This window comes from Leptosomus discolor, chromosome 20 (genome assembly GCF_034619465.1).
Source record: "Leptosomus discolor isolate bLepDis1 chromosome 20, bLepDis1.hap2, whole genome shotgun sequence".
Taxonomy (NCBI): Eukaryota; Metazoa; Chordata; class Aves; order Leptosomiformes; family Leptosomidae; genus Leptosomus; species Leptosomus discolor.
The window spans coordinates 2032975-2052283 of NC_141410.1; the positions used below are offsets into that span (position 1 = coordinate 2032975).

Below are 19309 nucleotides of genomic sequence, written 5' to 3' on the forward strand. Positions count from 1 at the left end.
ACCCATGTGGACTGCTGGTGATAGATGGATGCATGGTGGATGCGGGAGGAGATAGGGATCCCCACTGCACCTCTTGGTCTCCAGGGTGGGCAAGCCATGCTGCTAGTAGCTCCTGGGACCTTTCTAGACAACTTCAGAGGTGGATTTAAGCCTCAACACTTGGTCAAGCATCACCCTCCACATGCACAGCCCAGAGCCCATGACCAGAGCACCGTGCCTGGTTGCTCTCCATGGGGGCAGCCCTGCGGAGCCACCAAGAGGGTTTGCAACCTGGTCCCTGCCGCCAGCTCCGGCCGCTGTTCCACTCTGACAGAAATCTGCCAGACCACTCTCCTTCTTTGTGAATTTTCAAGTGCCAAAATTTGGCATTTACGGTGAATCGTCAGGCACTGGGGATTGGGGAAGCCCCTCCCGACCGAACGGGCGGTGGTTCATGGGGAAGGCAGTCCCGGCGGTGCCCAGGCTGCTGCCAGCAACGCAGAAACCCGAGGCAGCGCCAGGCCCCATCCTGCGGGCTCCGCTTTTTCACAGCCACGCGGAAATTACCCTGAAAGCGTCAAATAAGAGAGTAAAACCCCTCCTCCCCTATTCGACATGCCCCCCCCCCGCCATCTCTCCCTGCACCTCCAGGGCGAACCAAACCCCGCCGTGCCCCGATCCCACCGCGCTCACCAAACCCATCCAGGGGGTCGCGGAGGTCGCTGCGGAGGAAGGAAGGGGGGGGGGGGGGGTGTCTGCAGCGGGACAGGGGGCGCCGGCAGAGCCACCCGTGCCCTCCCCGCCGCCGTCCCGCCTCCGGGGGTGTCCCCGGCGGCAGGTCCCGCCCAGGTAGCGGCGGAGCCGGGGCGGCCCCCGGGGCTGCCCCCGCCCCCGGCCCGCCCCCGGCCCGCCGCTCCATCCCGGGATGGGCCGGCCGAGCTGACAGTCGGGCTCGGCGGCCGCCGCGGGCGCATCCACCGGGCAGCGCCCGCCGCCGCTCCTGCCCGGCGCCCACCTGCGGCGGCGGCTGCCCCGGGCGGGCGGGGGGGGCTGCCGCCGCCGGCTCCGCTCGCTCTATCCCCGCTCTGCCCTCCAGGATGAGCCCGGAGTATTCCCTGCGCTCCCTGCTGCTCATCATCCTCGCCACCTTCTCGGCCAACGCCAGCAACTGGCTGTGAGTAGCGGCGGGGCGGGGGGGGGGACACACGGACACGCACCACCGCCACTTGTTGATACCCCCCGGGGTGGCGGAGCAGGTGCCGCCGGGGTTGGGCTGCATCGAGGCACGACCCCCCGCAACGATGCTGCTCCGTGCTCGGCGGGGCGTTGGGCTCCCGTCCCCATCGCGCTGGGTACCGGCTGTTTCCCGCTGACCCCCCGAACCAGTGGCGGCGGGGGGTCGCAGCCTGCATCCCCGGGCAGGTGGGCTGCAGGGGATGCCGACCCTCCCCAGCCGCTCGGGTCCGGTGTGTGCTATCAAGGCTGGTTGGAAGGGGGCCAGTTATCGAGCCCCCGTCCCCTTTTTGTCCGTAAGTTACGAGCCCAGGCCACGCCAGGGGAGGACGGAGGTCGGGCCATCGGGTCAGAGCAGGGCCCAGGGGTGGGCCTGGCGCCGCTCAAGGGCCAGCGGTCCAGGGCAGGATTTGGCAGGGCTGGGACGGCCGAGCACGCTGGCCCCGGGGATCTGCGGCGGGCAGGGCTGCCCACGCCTCTGCCCCCCGTTCCCGGCGGGGGGCTGTTGGATGCCGCAGAGGAGCCCGGTGACATTGAGAACCCGCTGAACAAACACTGAAATAATGTGTAAGGTAAACAGGGGCGGAAATCTTTCTGGAAAATTCCTGCGTGTTTGCCAAGGCAGTGGGACTGTCTTCTGGGGAGACCCCCCCCCCTGCCGTGGCAGAGGGGATGGAGCGTGACAGCACCTTCCCACCTAACTTTGAACGAAGGCACTGGTTCCTCCTGATTAATCTGCTCTGGTGGGAGATGTCACTTCCCCTGCTCCCAGTGTTGCTGGCTGCCGTGAGCTAATTAGCTCCCAGTGCACGCACCCAGCAGACCCACTCTCAGGCTGGGAACGGGGGCAGCCTCCATCTCACCTCCCTGGGTCTCCACTGGCAAGGGCAGGTACGCCATGGCTGGACAGGGAGTCCCTAGGGCTCTCGGCGTGAAAGAGCCCAAGCAGCTTGTGCCTCTCCCTACTCCTGCACTCAGGTGGGCAAGGTCCCACAAGCACATCCCCTGTGCAAGGAGTCCTCTCCGTGTCTGGATATACAGCGTCTGTCTCTACTGCCTTCAATATTTGACTCGCTGGAGGCCGTGGGACATGGGCAGGTTTTGGAGGATGCTCCCTACGCCCAGGGAAAGCACCAGGTCAGCAACATTCTCCAAGTGTCCTGCCTGTGGGAAAAGGTGCTCCCCCATCAGTAGCTGCCTGGGATGCATTAGCACTTAGTCCTCCTCCCTTCCTCCTTTGCCAGATGGAGCGACTTGCGCGCCACGCGTCTCCGGCAAGTGGTGGGTGGATCATAGCAGCTATCAAGGTGGTCTTTTAAGCTGTCACGCTTCTGGTGAAGGTATATTGGGAACTGTGGGAGTGTTCTTCCTGCAGGGAGAAAGTCCTGCTGAGGAAGCCTTGCGGGATGACAGCAGGTCCCCGGAGAGGAGCAGCCTTGGCTGCCCAGGGACAGGCACAGGGAAGTGCCTGGCAAAGGGGGATTTCATGAGCGAGGTCAACAAGCAGCCCCACGTGGATGCACAGAGGTGGGACCCCCTGGTCCCCGGCGCTGCACACAGCTGGGATCGTGTTTGAGAAGCCGAGGCGGAGGGGTGGTTCACCGCGATAGACGGGGAGGGCTGTGTGCAGCCGTCCGTGCTGGCGAAGCGAGGGGTGGGCGCGGGGGGCTCGGCAGCGGGAGAGCGGAGGGCTCATTCCTGCCAACAGGGGAGGAAAAGCAGATACATTTCAGTGCGTTTGAAAGGAAGGGGGTCAACTTTTTTTGATGTTGCAAATGTTTTGTGATAAAAGGATCATCCCCCGCTCAGTGCTTTTTATTCTTTGCCTTTAGGATTAAGACAATTCCCATTGTTTATCTTCTCACATCAGAAACAAAGGCTGCCAGAGGCAATAAACAGAGTTAGAAGGATCCCAGGAGTTATCAGATATTCGAGGAATGAGTGTGCCTCGTACGTCTTCACGAAGCCTCGTGCGTGTGGGCTCCGGCGTGCTCTGCTTTATCACAGAGCCACCTGGGCGCTGCCAGCCTGCACCCAGCACATCGGGGCCAGATCCAGCCTCGCCGGGTGCATGTTTCTGCACATAGGTGTGTGCACTGGGTGGCAGCGCACGGTGAAGTTTGCTTTTCCAGAAACCTGCTGGATTAGTGATTAAGCTCAGTTGTGACTTTTTTTTTTTTTTTCCCCCTAAAGCTTCTTTCAACCTGTCCGGACTCGCATTCCCCCAGCACTTCGGAGAGACGCCGCTTGCAACACTTGAGCTAAAGGTTTTCTGTAAGCCTGGCTTTATGGGGAAGGGCTCATTTGGTCCATGCAAATGGTGTCCTCTGAGCCACCCCATCCCATATAAAAGGGAGACAGTGTAGGCATCTCTCAGAGGGATCGCTCCGCTACAGCAACCATTGAGCTGGAAGGGATTTTGCCAAACCTTTTCACTAAACAGACCAAGCTACTTTCTTTCTGGTTAGGAACCAAACCTCAGGTGTGTTTTCTCAGTGTCTGAGTTTTGGGAGTCGCTGCTTGGCTTGCTGCCTATCCAGAAAATCTCTGTGCTCCGAATCTGAAGAGATGCTCTGTTCCCCCTTCTTGTGAAAGCCTCAGGCTTGCTCTTCCTCCTGCCTTTGGAGGCTCAGAGACTTTTAAAGCTTTTCCTCCTGCCTCTTCAGGCACAGAATTGTAAAATTAAATAAAGGGCTATAGTTACTGCCTTTTAGATCTAACTGGTTGTACACAGGAAGGTCCCTCCGGCTTCTGCTTTATCTCTGGAGGAGTCCAGGGACATGGTTTGTACAGGGGAAATAGCCAAGTTACTTTCCAGAGCAACTCACATTTCACAGACTGGATTCAGCTCTTGAACCTGCACGTGCAGTAATGTGGTTGAATTTAGAAATATGTCCTCTCAGTGGTCCAAAACCATCCCGATGCTGGGGGTGTTTTGTAGAGGGTTTCAGCCAAAGGAGCATGTCTCTGAGGCCAGCATGGGAGTGCTGGGCTCCAGTTTCAATGGGAGGTAAGGGGCAGTAGTCATTCAGTTATTTATTTATTCATTTATTTATCTAGAACTAGAACTAGACAATTTGTTGAACCAGAAAATGTGCAAAGCAGGGTGTGGATGTAAGCATCCACTAACTGCACGTGGCACTGGGGCTGCTGTGATCTGTAGCTGTTTGGGTGGTTTGAATGATGAGAGTCAAATCCTGTGCCCAGAAACCATTGGATACAATGGGGCAGGGATCTTTTATGGGTGAGACCCCTGGCTATCAAGCTATCTGGGAATCATTACGGCCTCTCTCCGTTTTCTTGCAGCTAAAACTGGCTTTGGAGTATTCTCTCCATACATACACTGGATAGTCTGAGATGCAGTTATGCTGCTGCAGAGCAGGGTGTGCCACCAGCAGCTCCATCTACCCCCTATTTACAGGGGTTTAAAACTTCCGTCTGGGCTTAAGACTTGGCTTAAAGGGCCAGGAGCACACATGAGCTTTTAAACCCTTTAAAAAAAACTGAATTTGAGCACTCTCAGAAAACTTGAAGACCTTGCAAGTGTCCGAACAAGCCTGGCTAAGCAGCTGCTCTCTAATAGTAACCACTTTTGAGGGCTGGAGAGGGAGGGATGAAAGAAGTTTGGGTTTTTCTGGCCCCCCTTTCATCTGAACATCACAAGGTGCTTTGCAAACATGGGGCCCAATTCTCCGTGCTCATTCCTGCCAGCTTTGCAGTGGGGGTGTTGCAAGAGCAGCCCGAACACTCATTTTGTGCTGGTTTGGGTCACTGTGCAATGCAGAGGATTTAGGAAGAAGCATGCCTGCGTCCTACACTTGCATCCCTCTGTTTTTAAACCAGACGATTTTTTTAAGGGGATCCTCCTCAGCTTTGGTAGTGGGGAGAGCTCGCTTTGCCTTGAGCCTGGCTTGGTTTAATTTTGTACGGGATTCTTTGCATTGTCGTTACGACCCTCCCATTTTCCACCTGGTGAGGAACCAGTCCAGCATTTTCCCGGCAGATGCCGTGGGTGCAGCCACGGCGCCGATTCGGCAGGTGCAGCTAGCTCCAGGGCAAAGCTGCTCCAGCCAAGCCCCGCTCCCCTCCCTGCGCTCTTGTTTTTTTGCTGCGAGGACAGTGTCAGGAAAGTTCCCCAAGTCGCATCTGCTCTGGCAGCTGGGATGGTGGGCTGGACCAATGGGGTCTGATGGAGAAGTTCCTTACTTTGAGGGCTGCTGTGGGTTGAACAAGCAGCTCTCCACTTCTGGGGTGCCCAGGGCTCCTTTGCATTGCTCTAGGAATTCTGCTGGGTCCATGGAGTTGGTGCATGCAACCAGTGACACCCATTCCCCAAGGGTGTGGGAAGGGAGAGTGAAACCTCCATTGGAAATATTTATTAATTTGTATCTATTTATTTATATATGTCTTGCCACTTTTGACAAACCAGCTAATTTTAGCTCAGCGATGAAAACAGACTAGCTTTAAGGGTTGCATCCTGCAGAACCCTCTGCCAGTCTCGGCGCGGGACTTCCAACCAGTTTGCCTTGTCTGTGAGCGTTGGTCCTGTCTGGCAGGCAGTGAAGCCCCAAACCAGGGCTGCGTTTGCCCGGGTGTAGGAGGGACCTGTGCTCTCTGGCTCCTCAGCAGTGATGGGCATTTCTGGCTTTTCCTAAGGAAGCCTCAAATAGAATTACACCTCAATCTTTAGCAGCAGAGCCTTATTCAAGGGAGGATGGATGAGCGAGATAAAATGACTCTGCACCCCAGATTGTGCAGAAGTGGATCAGCTCCAAATATGAGCAACAGCAAGAAGCAGATTTCCTCTTTGCAATGGTTTGCTATGACTCCGTGAGTCAGAACTAGACTTTTGCATTGAAGCAAAAAAAAATGTTTATATTACTCTGCTGAGAGGTACTGTCCTCCGATTAATTCATCCTTGCGGATGGAGAGAAATGCATTACAGCCGTTTATTTGGGCTTTCTTAAAATGATGAAATTGCTGAGCAATCCTGGAGGTTAACTGTTTCCAGGAGGTTCTTCCCTATTTCCTTACAAGTGCAATGATGCTGGCTCTTACAGTACTTGGTGATTTTTTTTCTTAAAGCTTGAAAGCCTGGCAAATCTACAAAAAATCTCAGTCATCCAAGGCTGCTCGAATGGCAGACTCTGCTCTGGATACAAAGTGCAGGTAACATTTGTTTGGCTCCAGCCCAAGGGTGTCTGCCCCCATGCCTCTGGGTGACCCCCAACAGCATCCTCCAGGCTCTCCAGGAGCTGCTGCCATGGGCTGTTGCGGTTTGCAGCTGGGAAGGTGGCGTGCAGGATCTGGCTGGCTCAGCAGAACTGGAGCCAGTATTGTGCTTTCATGAAATTACTTGGGGAAAAAATTAATTGAGTATCTTGGCCGATGGAGAGCAGCCTGGGGTCTGTTGCAAGTTGGGTGAGATCAAACTAATCCTGCACAAGGCTTCTTTCGCCACGTATTTGCAAATTCTGATCGAAACTAAAAACTCTTCAGATTTTCTCCAACTAGGTCTAGCCTGAAGCACTGCACAAGGGGAATTCCCACAGAGCTCAGCCCAGTGGCCTGCACTTGCCTCCTCTTGCAACAAGGCATTGCTGTTGTACCGGAGCCCAGGTGTAGCTTCTACTGACTTACAAAGGAAGATGCAGTAAAGGATATTTCCTACGCATCCAAAGCAGATTTCCAAAGTGGATGCTGTTCTCAGGGTCTTCCCAGCTTCCACCCTGGTCTTGGGAGACGTGGAGATGTTGCCCCCAGACGCGCAGAAAGCCAAGAAGCAGCGCTGGCTTGGGACCAGCTGTCCCCAGAGACATGTGATGGGGGAGGCTGGCCACCACCAATGGCTGGTGCCTGGGTAGATGGGTATTTGCTAGGTGTACGTGGCATTAGGTGCAGGGTCCAAGGTGGGGGGGGACAGGATTTGAGCTGTAGGTTCACCTTCGAGCTCAGGCGGTGGAGCTGCACACTCAGGTCTGTAGGCAGGTATTGGTGAGCGTGGCAATGCCTCCTCCTGGGAGACTGTTTTGGCAGCTGTTAACTGGAGATGGAGATTAGGGTGTAAAAGCATGGTTTCAGCCAAGAGACGAAACGTGCAGTAACTGTGACAGGCAGGACTGAGCCAAAGAGCTGCTTTTCTTCCAGGGAAGAAACAAGACAGGCTCTCGGATGATGACTTTGTAAATCGTGGTTTACACTTAGAAGGGATGGAAGGGCGGGATATCTAGTCCCAGGAGAGAGATGCCTAGTCTCTGGGAGAGACATGTCCTGCTGCAGAGCCATCAGCTAGCTAAGGGCAACCTTGCAGGTTGCAGGTCTCCAGCAGATCCTGACAGGGACATGCCCACGTTGGCAAACCTGTTGAACCATGGCAAGGATGTGGGTGGTACCTACGAGCCTGGCCCTGCTGGCATAGGTACAGCAGTACTAATCACAGTGCAGGACACCATGAGAAACCTAGAGCATCTTTTGACCTGCCAGCCCTGAGACATCTCTCCATGCCTTCTCTTTGCTTGGAAGGGGAAAGCAGCAAGGAAAAGATGATCTCCTTGCGGTGCTGGGTCGGTACCTCTCTCTGCATGCATCTGTCTGTCTATCTTCATGCACTTTTGTTTTTTCCATCCTAAACAAGCCTTTTCTTCTTTCTCAGAAGAAACCTGTCTGCACAAGGCAATCTCAATCCTAAGTACAACCCTGTGTCACTGGCTGACCACACATTCAGCCACAAGAGGCACAGAGATGCACAGCTGACTGCTCCTCCATGAGCAGGGAGGATGTTTGCAGAGGCTGCCTCTCCGAGGGGAGCACAGCTGAAGCGTCTTTGCAATTTAAGACGTGAACAAGACTTTTGTGGCCTTGGCCAGGCAGGTATCCCAGGCAGGTTGAGAGTTTGCTGAACAGGGTGAAGCTTCTGAGCTCATCTGACTTCTTAGCATCTCTGAGTGATATATTGGCGATACCACTGGCCTGGGTCCAACTGTTACCATCTTCAGGAAAATATTCCCAAAATGAGACAATATGAAGAGTTCTCACACTTGAAACTCATTTGTTTAAATAAAAGAAACACCAGAGATTTCTGCTTTCTCCAAGACATCTACTACATCTTCCCTGACCCACCTCTGTTGAGAATTTGTCGATGGCTCGAATTTCCACACCTTCCCGTGGCAGGGAATCTCCTCCCCTCTCCTTCTGGCTCTATCTGCCAACTGCTGTGGCTCTTCCACCAGTTATTCTTCCTCCTGAAATGATTACCATCATTTTTATTTAAGTAGGGCTCCTCGTGCTGCCACCCGCCTTTTCAAAGCTTCCTGGGTTTGAGGTTTCCTTATTTGCCATCTTGCACAGCGGATCAACTGCAGCTGCTTAAATTATAGGGCTTCAATCTTCATCTATATACTGTGGGTGGAAAAAAAGGAAGGGCTTTCTGTCAGTTCTGTGTTAAATTTTTTTCTCTGACTTTCATTAAAAGGGAGCTTGTTCTTTGAGCGACTCGTCTGGATTTAAAGGCAGGAGAAAAGAAACATAAATGCCATGATGAAGCAAGAAGACAAAACTTGAACAAATGGCCTGGGCAGCAGCTTATCCCTTGAAACATTCTTTGCTCAGTCTTGGAAAAGGAAAATAATATGCCATTATTTGGGAACTTTTCCACAAGCAGGACTGTTTTGAGGCTGCATGTGAGACCTAAGTCATTATATAGAGCTCTGCACAGCAATCAGGATGTAGTATCAGGATGGAGATCTGCACCGAGACCTCTCAGAGAGCAGGAACTGTTGGGTTTCCTCCTGTTGTACCTGTCTTGCTGTCTGTGTGGGTAGAGGGAGAAAGGCTTTTCTGTGGTTTCTACCACTTCAGCCCAGAAAAACGAAGTTTGGAGCAAGGTCCTCATTAAGGACCAGGCACAGTGCTAGAGCTGGGTTTCCATGGTGACTGTAGGATGCTGCAGATGGGTTTGGTGCCTTGCTTGGGCTCCACAGCCCTGAGAAACACTGTGACTTGTGGGGTGGAAGCATCTTTTGAGTGCTGGTGAGCACAGAGCACATTTCCCAGCTCTTACCTCACCCTTCAGCTGCCCCAGAGAGGGGAAAGGGGGCGAGATGTTCCTGCCCAGTACCCCTGAATGTGGTGTGGAGAGATGTCCTGTGAAAGCCTTAAAGCTGAGGTCCTTCAGCAAAGGTCCTTCCTTACATCCTTGACTCAGCCTCTGGTTCCCTCCTGGACTGGGGACCTTTCCCAAAAATCACTTTTTTGGAAAGCAGTGGTGGTACTCATGGGATGTAGGTGACTGGTAGCAAGCTGTAGTCTGATGGGGCCATGGCATTTTAGGCACAGTTGCCTCCATCCACAAGGAAGGGCAGACATGCATGGGCTGGGGAGGGGTGATGGCATACAGAGGACCTGTCATGGGGGAGAGAGTCCAGAGAACCGTTCTGGATAGCTTCATCTTATTTGCCTGACTTGCAAAACAAATTACCAGACCTGTTCTTGGAGAGCTGTACCTATCTTTGAAGCATCCTTGGCCTTCATTTTATCATCCCAAACAGCATTAAATGCTTGTTGGGGAGTCATCTTATCAGGCACATCTACTTGGAAAGGCTTGAAAGGCTCTTGTCATGTTTTTCTTCATGTGTGCTTTGAATTTATAGCTTCCTATGGCCTGGAGAATCCCACCGAGCTGGGAAATATATTAGAAAAGGAGATGATGCTTCCATCCTGAGCAGAGCTGATGTTACACCTGCGGCACAGCTCTCTCCTGCCAAGGTGCCTGCAGTCGGACCAGGCACTGACTCATCGGCAGGACCAGCCATGCTGCTTTGCAGGAGCTGGTTCCATAGTAGGATAAATCCTGCTTAAGTTGCAGGGTGGGGGGAAAGCCAAGTCAGCACAAGGGGTTAGTACCGGAGGCAGAATCTGGTTTTCTTGGCTTCCAGGCTCAAAGGTGACCAACTGACCCATGGTGTCTTGGGATGAATCTCACCGCTCTGCTGTGTGTCAGCTTCCCCATGCCCAAACTGAAATGCTGGCTGGACCTGGGAGGGGACAGTGCTGTCAGTCAGTCTGGGTTTGCTCAACATCAAACATCCTCAAAGCTCCAGAGCGTCATTTGCTGCCTTCATCCTGGGTCAGCGGAGTGCAGCGAGATGCGGGAACAGCAATCGTTGCACCCTGTGTCTGGGACCGCAGCATAGGGATGGGGACACTCATTGTACAGTGTGGGGGCCAGCAGAAAGGTGACAGCCCTGGGTTTGGCCACGGTGGGGTTTCCAAGCCAGCTGTGTGCATCAGGAAGCCATGCAGCCGGTCCTCTGCAAACAGGGCTGTGCCCCTGGAGGAGCAGAAAGCCTTGGACAAAGATGCTTAGCTGGTATAAAGGCTAGGAAAGAACTTGGCTCTGAAACCACAGCAGCCTGCCACTTCCCACTGTCCGAGAGGCATTGCACCAAGTCATCTCCACGCACAAGGAAAGCTGAACGCTGTTGACAGCTCGCCACGCAGACTCCCCACGGACGCTGCAAGCCAAGCCGGCTTTCTCACCATCTCCCACAGCCCCCCAGTTGTAAGCATGAAACCAAGCTGGTGAATAATTCTGCTGATGCACAGAAGAGAAAATCCTGTTCTCTCCTCCTGGGGCAGACTGGCAGGGCTAATGGGAGGAAGAGGCTGTGACAACTTGATTTTGTGGCTGAAGTCAGCAGATCTGGCTCCTGGGACACATGGGAACAGGCAGGGAGCAGGAGCCACTTTTGCACAGTCACTTCTCGGAGGCGAGCAGGGCTTCAAAGGAAAAATCCTTAGCAGGATGTCGCAACTTGGGAGGAGGAGGAAAAAAACAAGCAAACAAAAAAACCCACAAGCTCTGTAGGGCTGGGAAATGCAGAGTCAAGGAATGAGGTTTCCAAAAAGCCTTTGCTCAGTACTCGCATCTCTTGGTGCAGACGAAGTAGCAACATGAGCTGACGCTGGCGATTTCTGAGGACGTTAAAGCTTGGTGTGGTCAGCGGGTGCAGGCATGAGTTTTGCCTGTCCAATGCAGGGGATCTCCCTGCTCCGCGGCAGGACGGGGCTCCACTGGCGGCAGTGTCACTTAAACCGGGTGCCAGCAGCTGTGGGAAGGAGGGAGTCTCAACTACGCACATGCTGGCACAGGCACCCAGAGAGGGTCTGGGATTATCCAACAGCCTGACTGAGCTGTGTGGGTCTATCCTAAAACCCTTCAGGGATCCAGAGACTGGGGCATGGGTGAGCGTGCACATGTGCAGGGCGTGGTGGGTTGGGTTACTGGGATGAGCAGGATGGACCATTGTGCCCGCGTGCTTGGTGGAGAGATGCCAAGAGCTTGAGGGGTGCTTGCCCCAAAAGGGGCAGCTCCCCTTTCCCTCTAATGCTGATGCTCAAGAGCAGCTCTGTAACTCCTTCTGCTGAGGGTGGGGTGATGGAAAGTAGAGCACATGGTCACCTCCACGCTGGGCCAGTCTTTTCCAGGTCAGCAAAGACCTCACAGCCATGTTCATGAGCCAGGCTGGTGGAGGAGGTACCCAGCATGTGCAGTTTTATCAACAGCAGGCTCCTGACTCTGTCCTCCCCACTTCAAGCCCTGCTCGAATCCCAAGTGACGGGAAACCTGGCAGCTCCCAGAGGCCATCCTGCTGGGGGCCAGGGGAGCTAAAAACAGGCTCCAGCAGGAAAGTAGTTTGGAGGGCGATGTTTGTCACTGATGAGCACGCAGCCACGCTGCAGGAGTTGTGTGGCAGCTGGAGCTGGCAGCCGAGCGCCTGTCCTGCTTGTTTTGGCTGACTTCAGAGACCTCTGGCTTTTCCTAGTAGCACTTGGATGTGCCAGTACTCAGGAGACCTGACCGGGCACATTCAGACAACGCCGAAAATATCTTCCTTGCAGGCAATAGAGGCAAAGGGGAGCCAGCAGCTGGGCTCCCCGAGAGACAGGGGACCAGGCTGCAGAGGGATGGTTGTTTTGCTTGTGTTTGCTCTCTGCTGGCCAAAAACGCATCCTGCAAAGCCACCACAGTGGCACATTTAAGGTGACCCCAGATGGTCACCAGGCCTCAGCTATGGAGGTGATGAGAGGCTAGCTCTCCTCGCTGTCTGCGGCACAGGGTGTCCCAGCTGAACATGGGTTCATGCTCCCCCAACCCTTGCCTCCTAACCAGTTGTGCTGGCTGTTACGGCAGGTACCTGGCAAAGCTGTCTTCAGTGGGGAGCATCTCCGAGGAGGAGACCTGTGAGAAGCTGAAGGGTTTGATCCAGCGCCAGGTGCAGATGTGCAAGAGGAACTTGGAGGTGATGGACTCGGTGCGGCGTGGAGCCCAGCTGGCCATCGAGGAGTGCCAGTATCAGTTCCGCAACCGCCGCTGGAACTGCTCCACGCTGGACACCCTGCCTGTCTTCGGCAAGGTGGTAACACAAGGTGAGCTGGGAGTACATGTGCCTGGGGTGATGCTGCACGGGGAAACGGCTACAACAGCAGTCCGTGCACTGCAGGTGGGTTTTGCTTGCTTGCCCCTGAGCCAGTGGCTGGGGAGAGTAGGGAATGGCCCGGTGTTGGGTCTTGGGGCTGACAGGTCTTCCCTGGGCATTTCAGCAGGGCTTTTTTGACTGTATTGGAAGCAGGATATCCAGACCCTTGCAGTTTCTCAGCTGCTGGGTGCTTCCTCTCCCAAACCTTTTTCACACTGAGCGGGTGCCCGTTGCATGGAGGTATCAGCCCAGGGCATCCAGAGAGCCTGGACCTTTTACAAGGACATGCTGAGTTCGAGCGGGGGCCCTGAAATCCCCTCTGAGGTCTAATCTCTTCCCTGCCAAGCCCAGGAGCTTCTCTCCACAAAGCCGTGGCTGCATTTATTCGGTTTCTTCTCTGGGCAGCGCCGAAGCGGTGACCGTTGCCAGGCTGGCGTCCTGCGCTCGAGCGGAGCCGTCTGTGGGCAAGACCTTGGGAGGACAGCCCTCTGCCGCCCGACGCGAGTAAAACAGACGGCGGCTGGACCCTCCGAGGACAGCATCGTCACCCGCCACCACCCAGCCACCCGCCTCTGCGGGGGGATTTGTGGCCAGGGCAGCCCCCAGCCCCTCTGATCCCAGCTGCACCCAGGCATCCCGCAGGCACAGGGCTGCGATCAAACCAAGCAAGGACCTAGAGCGTCGGGGCGAGGAGAGGGAGGGGAAACCCCCTCTGCAGCCCCTGGAGACCACCGAAGTGGCAATTGCCTCCCCTCAGGTGCCACTGCCATCTCTGATGCACCCTCTCGCTTCCCATCTCAGGACCCACAGACCAAAGCCTACACCCCCACACCCCCTACACACACCCCCCAGCTCCTTGTATGACTTTCCTCCCCTCTACGCAGGGGTGAAGATCTCTTCTTGTGAAGGTTCAGGGACTGGAAATACCAGAAATACCAGAAACTAAAAGTCGTCTCTTTAGGCAGCCACAGCACAAACCGACCAACACGATCCTACTATTAACCTCGATTAACTTGGAGGCGGTTCAGTCCCCACGCTGGCTGGGTCCTCCCCAGCCACTGCCGCCCGGGCCAGATTACGGCTGGGCCACCGAAGTCTGGGCTGCGACCACCAAAGTAGCTGCCCTCTGTCCGACCGGCAAGCCAGGGTGATATCTCCTCGAAGCCACCCCCACCACCCCCCATACACCCCCTAAGCATGGGACTACCCCAAATGCCAACCCTTCTTGCTTGGAGATGGAGGGGCTCTGTCCTCAGCCAGCCTCAGGGAATGGTGGGGATTTGGGTGTTGCAAGAGCTAATTCCTGGCCACACCACCCTGTGCATTTACGCCCAGGGATGTCCCTTGACTTCCCAAACAAGCTCTTCCTACCCGCGTGGCACCACAGAGGTAGACACAAGGGCTAGGAAGGGACTGCACCCCGGGGACCGGCGTGGTTTTGCAAGGTGCTCTGGGAGCAGAGTGGGGTTTTGCAGGATAGTTTGGGAGGTGCTGGGACCTACAGGACCCTGTGTGAGAGGATGGCAAGGATCTGCAGCTGCAGGGAATGCTCCTGGAGGTGGAAAACAGCCAACTATTTTGGATGCGGGAGGGATTTCTTGGCAGAGGTGCCATGCAAGCACCAGGCAAGACAATCTCTCCATATAAGCTCTGGAGACCGCTCCCCACATTGGCAATACAGCCATTGCATCTTCCTCATTGCCAGGTTATAATTTGCCCATCGCATTCATGTTTTTAACCTTGAGGGGCAGTTCCCAGCTCCTTCACTATTGCGAGGCAGGGCTCTCACTGCTGCAAACAATCTCCCAGCACCAAGGTGTCTGCTGGGACCGGTCCAGGCTTGGTACTAAGCAAACAGCATCCCTGGGAGCGGAGAGGATGCATGTCCTGCATGGGGTACCCCATCTTGGGAGGAAGAGACAGAGCAAAGGGCTTGACTGGAAAGCTCTGTAGAGCATGTTTTGCTGAGAGCCAGTTTTCAGACCAGCTTTTCAAGGGGTTTTATGCGTAACACCAGCATGAGGAGGGAAGAGGAGCAGTGACACACGCAACAGCCGACCAAGGGCCTTTGGCCACCTGGCTGCACCTCCTCCAGAAAGCTCTCTCACATGCCTCAGACTTGCTGCCCCATTTCCCACCATGGTTTGTGCTGTTGCAGGGACACGGGAGGCAGCATTCGTCTATGCCATCTCTTCGGCAGGGGTGGCCTTCGCAGTGACCCGAGCCTGCAGCAGCGGCGAGCTGGACAAGTGTGGATGTGACCGCACAGTGCAGGGGGGCAGCCCGCAAGGTGAGCACGCAAGGGTGGGGGAACAGAACAATCCAGTGGGGATGCAAAATGGCCAAGTGTGCAAATGACCACCCTCTGGAGCCATCCAGAAAGGAGGTAAGAGTAAGAAAAAAGCTTCCCCTTAGTCTACATGAGTCCCTCAAAAAGGCATATAGGAGCATCACCCCTGGGACAGAGATCCATGTCCACCCCCAGGGCCACACTCCCCAGCTTCCCCAGTCCCTGTGGCAGCTCAGCATGGTGGGTAGCGAGATGGAAGAGGGGGCAGGTTGGCTGTATTTTAGCAAGAGCAGGGCTGAGGAGGACAAGCAAGGCAGGCTGGCTGTATCTGTCTCATCCGTGCTCTCTGCCTTAGGCTTCCAGTGGTCAGGCTGCTCCGATAACATCGCCTACGGCGTGGCCTTCTCGCAGTCCTTCGTCGACGTCCGCGAGAGGAGCAAAGGGGCCTCTTCCAACAGAGCGTTAATGAACCTCCACAACAATGAGGCAGGGAGGAAGGTAATGGTGAGGGGAAAACCTGGGCAGTCGGTGAGGCTCTGCAGCATCCCAGCTGGACTCTGCAGCCGTTGCGGCTTCATTTAATCCCAGCGGCTCACGTGCATCAGCATCGCTTTCTGCACAGCCCTTCCCGACCCCGTGCATTGCACGCTCCTTGCTGTGTCCATTCTGAGCTGACTGTCCCATCTCGTTTCTTGTGTCTGTTCCTCCAGGCGATCCTGAACAACATGCGAGTGGAGTGCAAGTGCCACGGCGTGTCAGGCTCGTGCGAGTTCAAGACGTGCTGGAAAGCCATGCCCCCCTTCCGCAAAGTGGGCAACGTCCTGAAGGAGAAATTCGATGGCGCCACAGAGGTCGAGCAGAGCGAGATCGGATCCACCAAAGTGCTGGTGCCCAAAAACTCCCAGTTCAAGCCGCACACAGACGAGGACCTCGTCTATCTGGACTCCAGTCCTGACTTCTGTGACCACGACCTCAAGAACGGGGTGCTGGGCACCAGCGGGCGGCAGTGCAACAAGACCTCCAAGGCTATCGATGGCTGCGAGCTGATGTGCTGCGGCCGAGGCTTTCATACGGACGAAGTGGAAGTTGTGGAAAGGTGCAGCTGCAAATTCCACTGGTGCTGCTCCGTCAAGTGCAAACCCTGCCATCGGGTGGTGGAAATCCATACGTGCCGGTGATGCACGGAGGGGAGCGCCCATCCGTCCCCCTCTCTAACTGACCCTGCTTCTCCCTTGCCCCATGGCCAGGACTGAGGAAGTAACCCAGACGCTGCAGGGAGAGCACAGCTCTTTACAGAGACAGAGCCCCAGAGAAAAACAGATTTTAAAGAAAAAAAAGTATTTAAAGTTTAAAAAAATTGATCATTGTTGGCTTTTTTTGTTTTGTTTGCTTGCCTTATTTATTGCTGAAGCCAGAGCCCCTCAGTGTCCCGTGCCAGCAGGGATGTGCGGGCTCTCAGGGGCTGGCTAGGGACCTGCGTGGTGCCTGCTCTCGTCGGAGGAGCTCCTGCTGACGCTGGAGCACTGCAAATGGGAGGTGTTTAAGCCGAGGCTAGCGTTAGGCACTCGGTATCTTCTATCATCGCAGTTATTTTTATTTGTTTAAGGCATGCGCTGAGCATCCCGGAGCACTGCTTGCCTTGGCTGAGCCTCGGGAGGGGATGGAGCGCAGCCAGCGCGTGCAGCCAGGTGCACTGCAGAGGATGGGCAGATGGTGACAGGGTGACACGGTCTCTGGGAGTTAAGCTCGATGCAGGGAGAGCCTGGCCAGGGTGATCAATGTATGAGGGGTACATGGGACACTCCTGCATCCCCTTGTTGTGAGTTGCTCGATAACCTCCTCGGCATTGGATGGATTTTGGAGCAGCTCCAGTGGCCACTCTGATTTACAGAAGCTCCTCGGCAACTGCCCAGGGCTGTCAGAGGATGCAATGTTCCCACCGTGCTCCCCTTCCCCTTGCAAGCCCCCTTGCCCCTCACTCCTCCAGCATCTTGTTCAACTGGAGACTGTGAAGAGGGTCCAGAGAGGCCATAGTACCTGCAATCCAGTGACTCTTAACAGAGCTGGGAGCTGATGGGAGGACATCCCAGGGGATTTCTTTTCCACTGTTCCATAATTGCCCCCACCTTCCCCCAGCATCCCACAACTATGTCTCCTTCTCTTCCTCCACATGCCTGTTCTCCACACCCAGTGAGGGCTCTGGAGACAGTCCCTGTCCCGTTGGCTGCTGAGAAAAGCAAAAGAATAAATTGGGGCAATTGTTGGGGGTGGTGGAATGATGCTGCTGGGGGTAAAGGCAATGCTCATGCTCTGCCACTATCGCCGTCTTACCCTCGGGAAGTGGAGAGGAAGGCTGAGCTGGAGGGATGCTACCATGTGTGCCACAACCACTGGGATTTAGTGCAGCAGGGCTCCAGCTGCCCCATCTCGCTCCCCACAGGCTGGCCTGGAGCGATGCCATGAGGATAATGCACTGTCCGACCCTCTCCGGCTTCCCCTCTGCCTGGGATCGGGTTAGTGCAGAGTCCTTGCTGCTGGGCTGCAGGACGAAATATTTGGAGAACTAATAAGCAGAGGGGCACTGTGAGGGGAGGTGGAAAGCGAACCAGTTCCTCTCTCCCTCACCCACTTGTCTGCGAGTCGAGGCGCAAAAGGGGAGCGCAGAAAAACCTCGAAATGGCACCTTGAGCCAACAGGAACATCAGCCCACGGTGCAGTGAGGCATCGGCAAGGAGTGGCACGTCTGAGCGCTCCTGTGCAAGTTGAGAGCTCCCTGCATGGTCCAGAAAAGCCTGGAGCTGTGGCCATCATCTTCTGGGCTGGAGGAGGGGGTCTTTGCAAACCTGCAGTCTTGTTTTTCTTCCTTGCTTCGTCTTGAGAGGGGAAAGGTTGGGGGAACATGCAGACATACGTTAAATCCCGTCTGTGCTATGGCAGTGATGGGCTGGGGGAGAGTCTGTGGTCGCTGGAAGGTCTCCAGACACCGTCCGGCTGGAAGGCTGCTGACAACTGACTTGAAGCAGCACAGGGTGAGGGAGGTTTGCATCGAGGCATCCCCCCAATATGCCCCAGCTGCCTCCCTCCTGCCTGCTCAGCCCCAGCTCCAAAAAAAACTTCAGCAAAGGGTGCCAGGTGGCAGGGGGGGCTGACCCCCTAGGGACACCCAGAGGTGGAACCACCACGGGTTGGTCCACTTCAATGCAAACCAGAGATCTCCTCCCCAGAGCAGGAACTGCCTCTCAGGGGCTCAGTTGGCCAAGGGTGCAGCATGAAATCCTCAGAGGAGGATCTAAGCTTCGCCCCCCCCCCCCCCCCAGCTCCATCCTTTTAGCCCCCCAAGGCAGCAAGTTCTCAAGTACCTTGGAGACTGTTCTTCCTCGTCCCAGCTCACGCAGAGGAGGTCAGAGACCGCAGGCCACTGGCCAAGTTTTCTGCTCATTGTCCATCTAGGATGAGGGCCAAAGCTGAACAAGACAATCCAGATCAGTGTGGAGATAATCTCTGCGCACGGGATTTTTTCAAGCTGCGATGAAAGCTGAGCCCTGTAAATGTCACCCGGAGATACCCCGGCTCCACAGCACTCTGGCTCTTCTCACAACTGTAAATTTCAGCACCAGAGGGGGGGTGGGAAATGACTTTTTTTAATATTTACTTTCTCTATTAAATAATGAGTTTGTGCTGAACGAGCCACGGGCTTTTCTTCTAGCACTCAGCCTCCACTGGGCTGCGTAAAACCAGCACGTGCTGCAAACACCTAATTGTTGTTGGTCTCCTCCTAAGAGTCCCTAGCTAGGAGGAGAGGTGCCCATGTGGTACCTCTAGCATCCCCTTTGCACTGCCAAAAGCTGTCCCTCCTCTCTCTTCTCAGGAGATGCTGGTGTTTGGACCACAGGCTGCATCCCTGATTTTCCATCAGTGGAAGGAAAGCTGGCTCGCTAATCTTCTGCCTTAACCACTTGACACACCACTGGCTTAAGAGGCCCCTTATTTTAGATTTCAGTAAGTCTGCAACTTCCTCCTGTCGAGAGGGCGCTGATATTCATCTGGTGAAAACAGTGCGCTCCTCCCCTACCCACAGCTGCTACATGTGCTGCTGGAAGCAACTTGCCAGTGGTCTCAAGGTGCTTTTGGGCTGGAAAGGGTCAAGAACTTCCCATAGATGCAGAGGCAGGGACCTGCCGCCTCTTACCTCCATCCCTGTGCTGCAGAGCCCTGGATTTGGAGGGGATGCAGTGCCAGATGCCCAGGATGCTCCAAGCTGCCCCCTGCCAGTGCATTTCACTTGTCCCTTGTCCTTCCATAAGCCAGGGGCGCTCAGCTGCATCTTTTT

The 19309-nt window shown here is 55.2% G+C and overlaps 1 protein-coding gene across 1 annotated transcript; it reads left to right on the forward strand.

Annotated features, from left to right (window-relative positions):
• The first annotated feature begins 1076 nt into the window (after window positions 1–1076).
• WNT4 (Wnt family member 4) lies at window positions 1077–16157 on the forward strand. The gene is made up of 5 exons (XM_086476169.1): window positions 1077–1153; window positions 12404–12639; window positions 14848–14979; window positions 15335–15477; window positions 15690–16157. The coding sequence occupies exons 1-5, from the start codon at window positions 1077–1079 to the stop codon at window positions 16155–16157; spliced, it is 1056 nt and encodes a 351-aa protein (XP_086332295.1).
• The last annotated feature ends 3152 nt before the right edge of the window (window positions 16158–19309 follow it).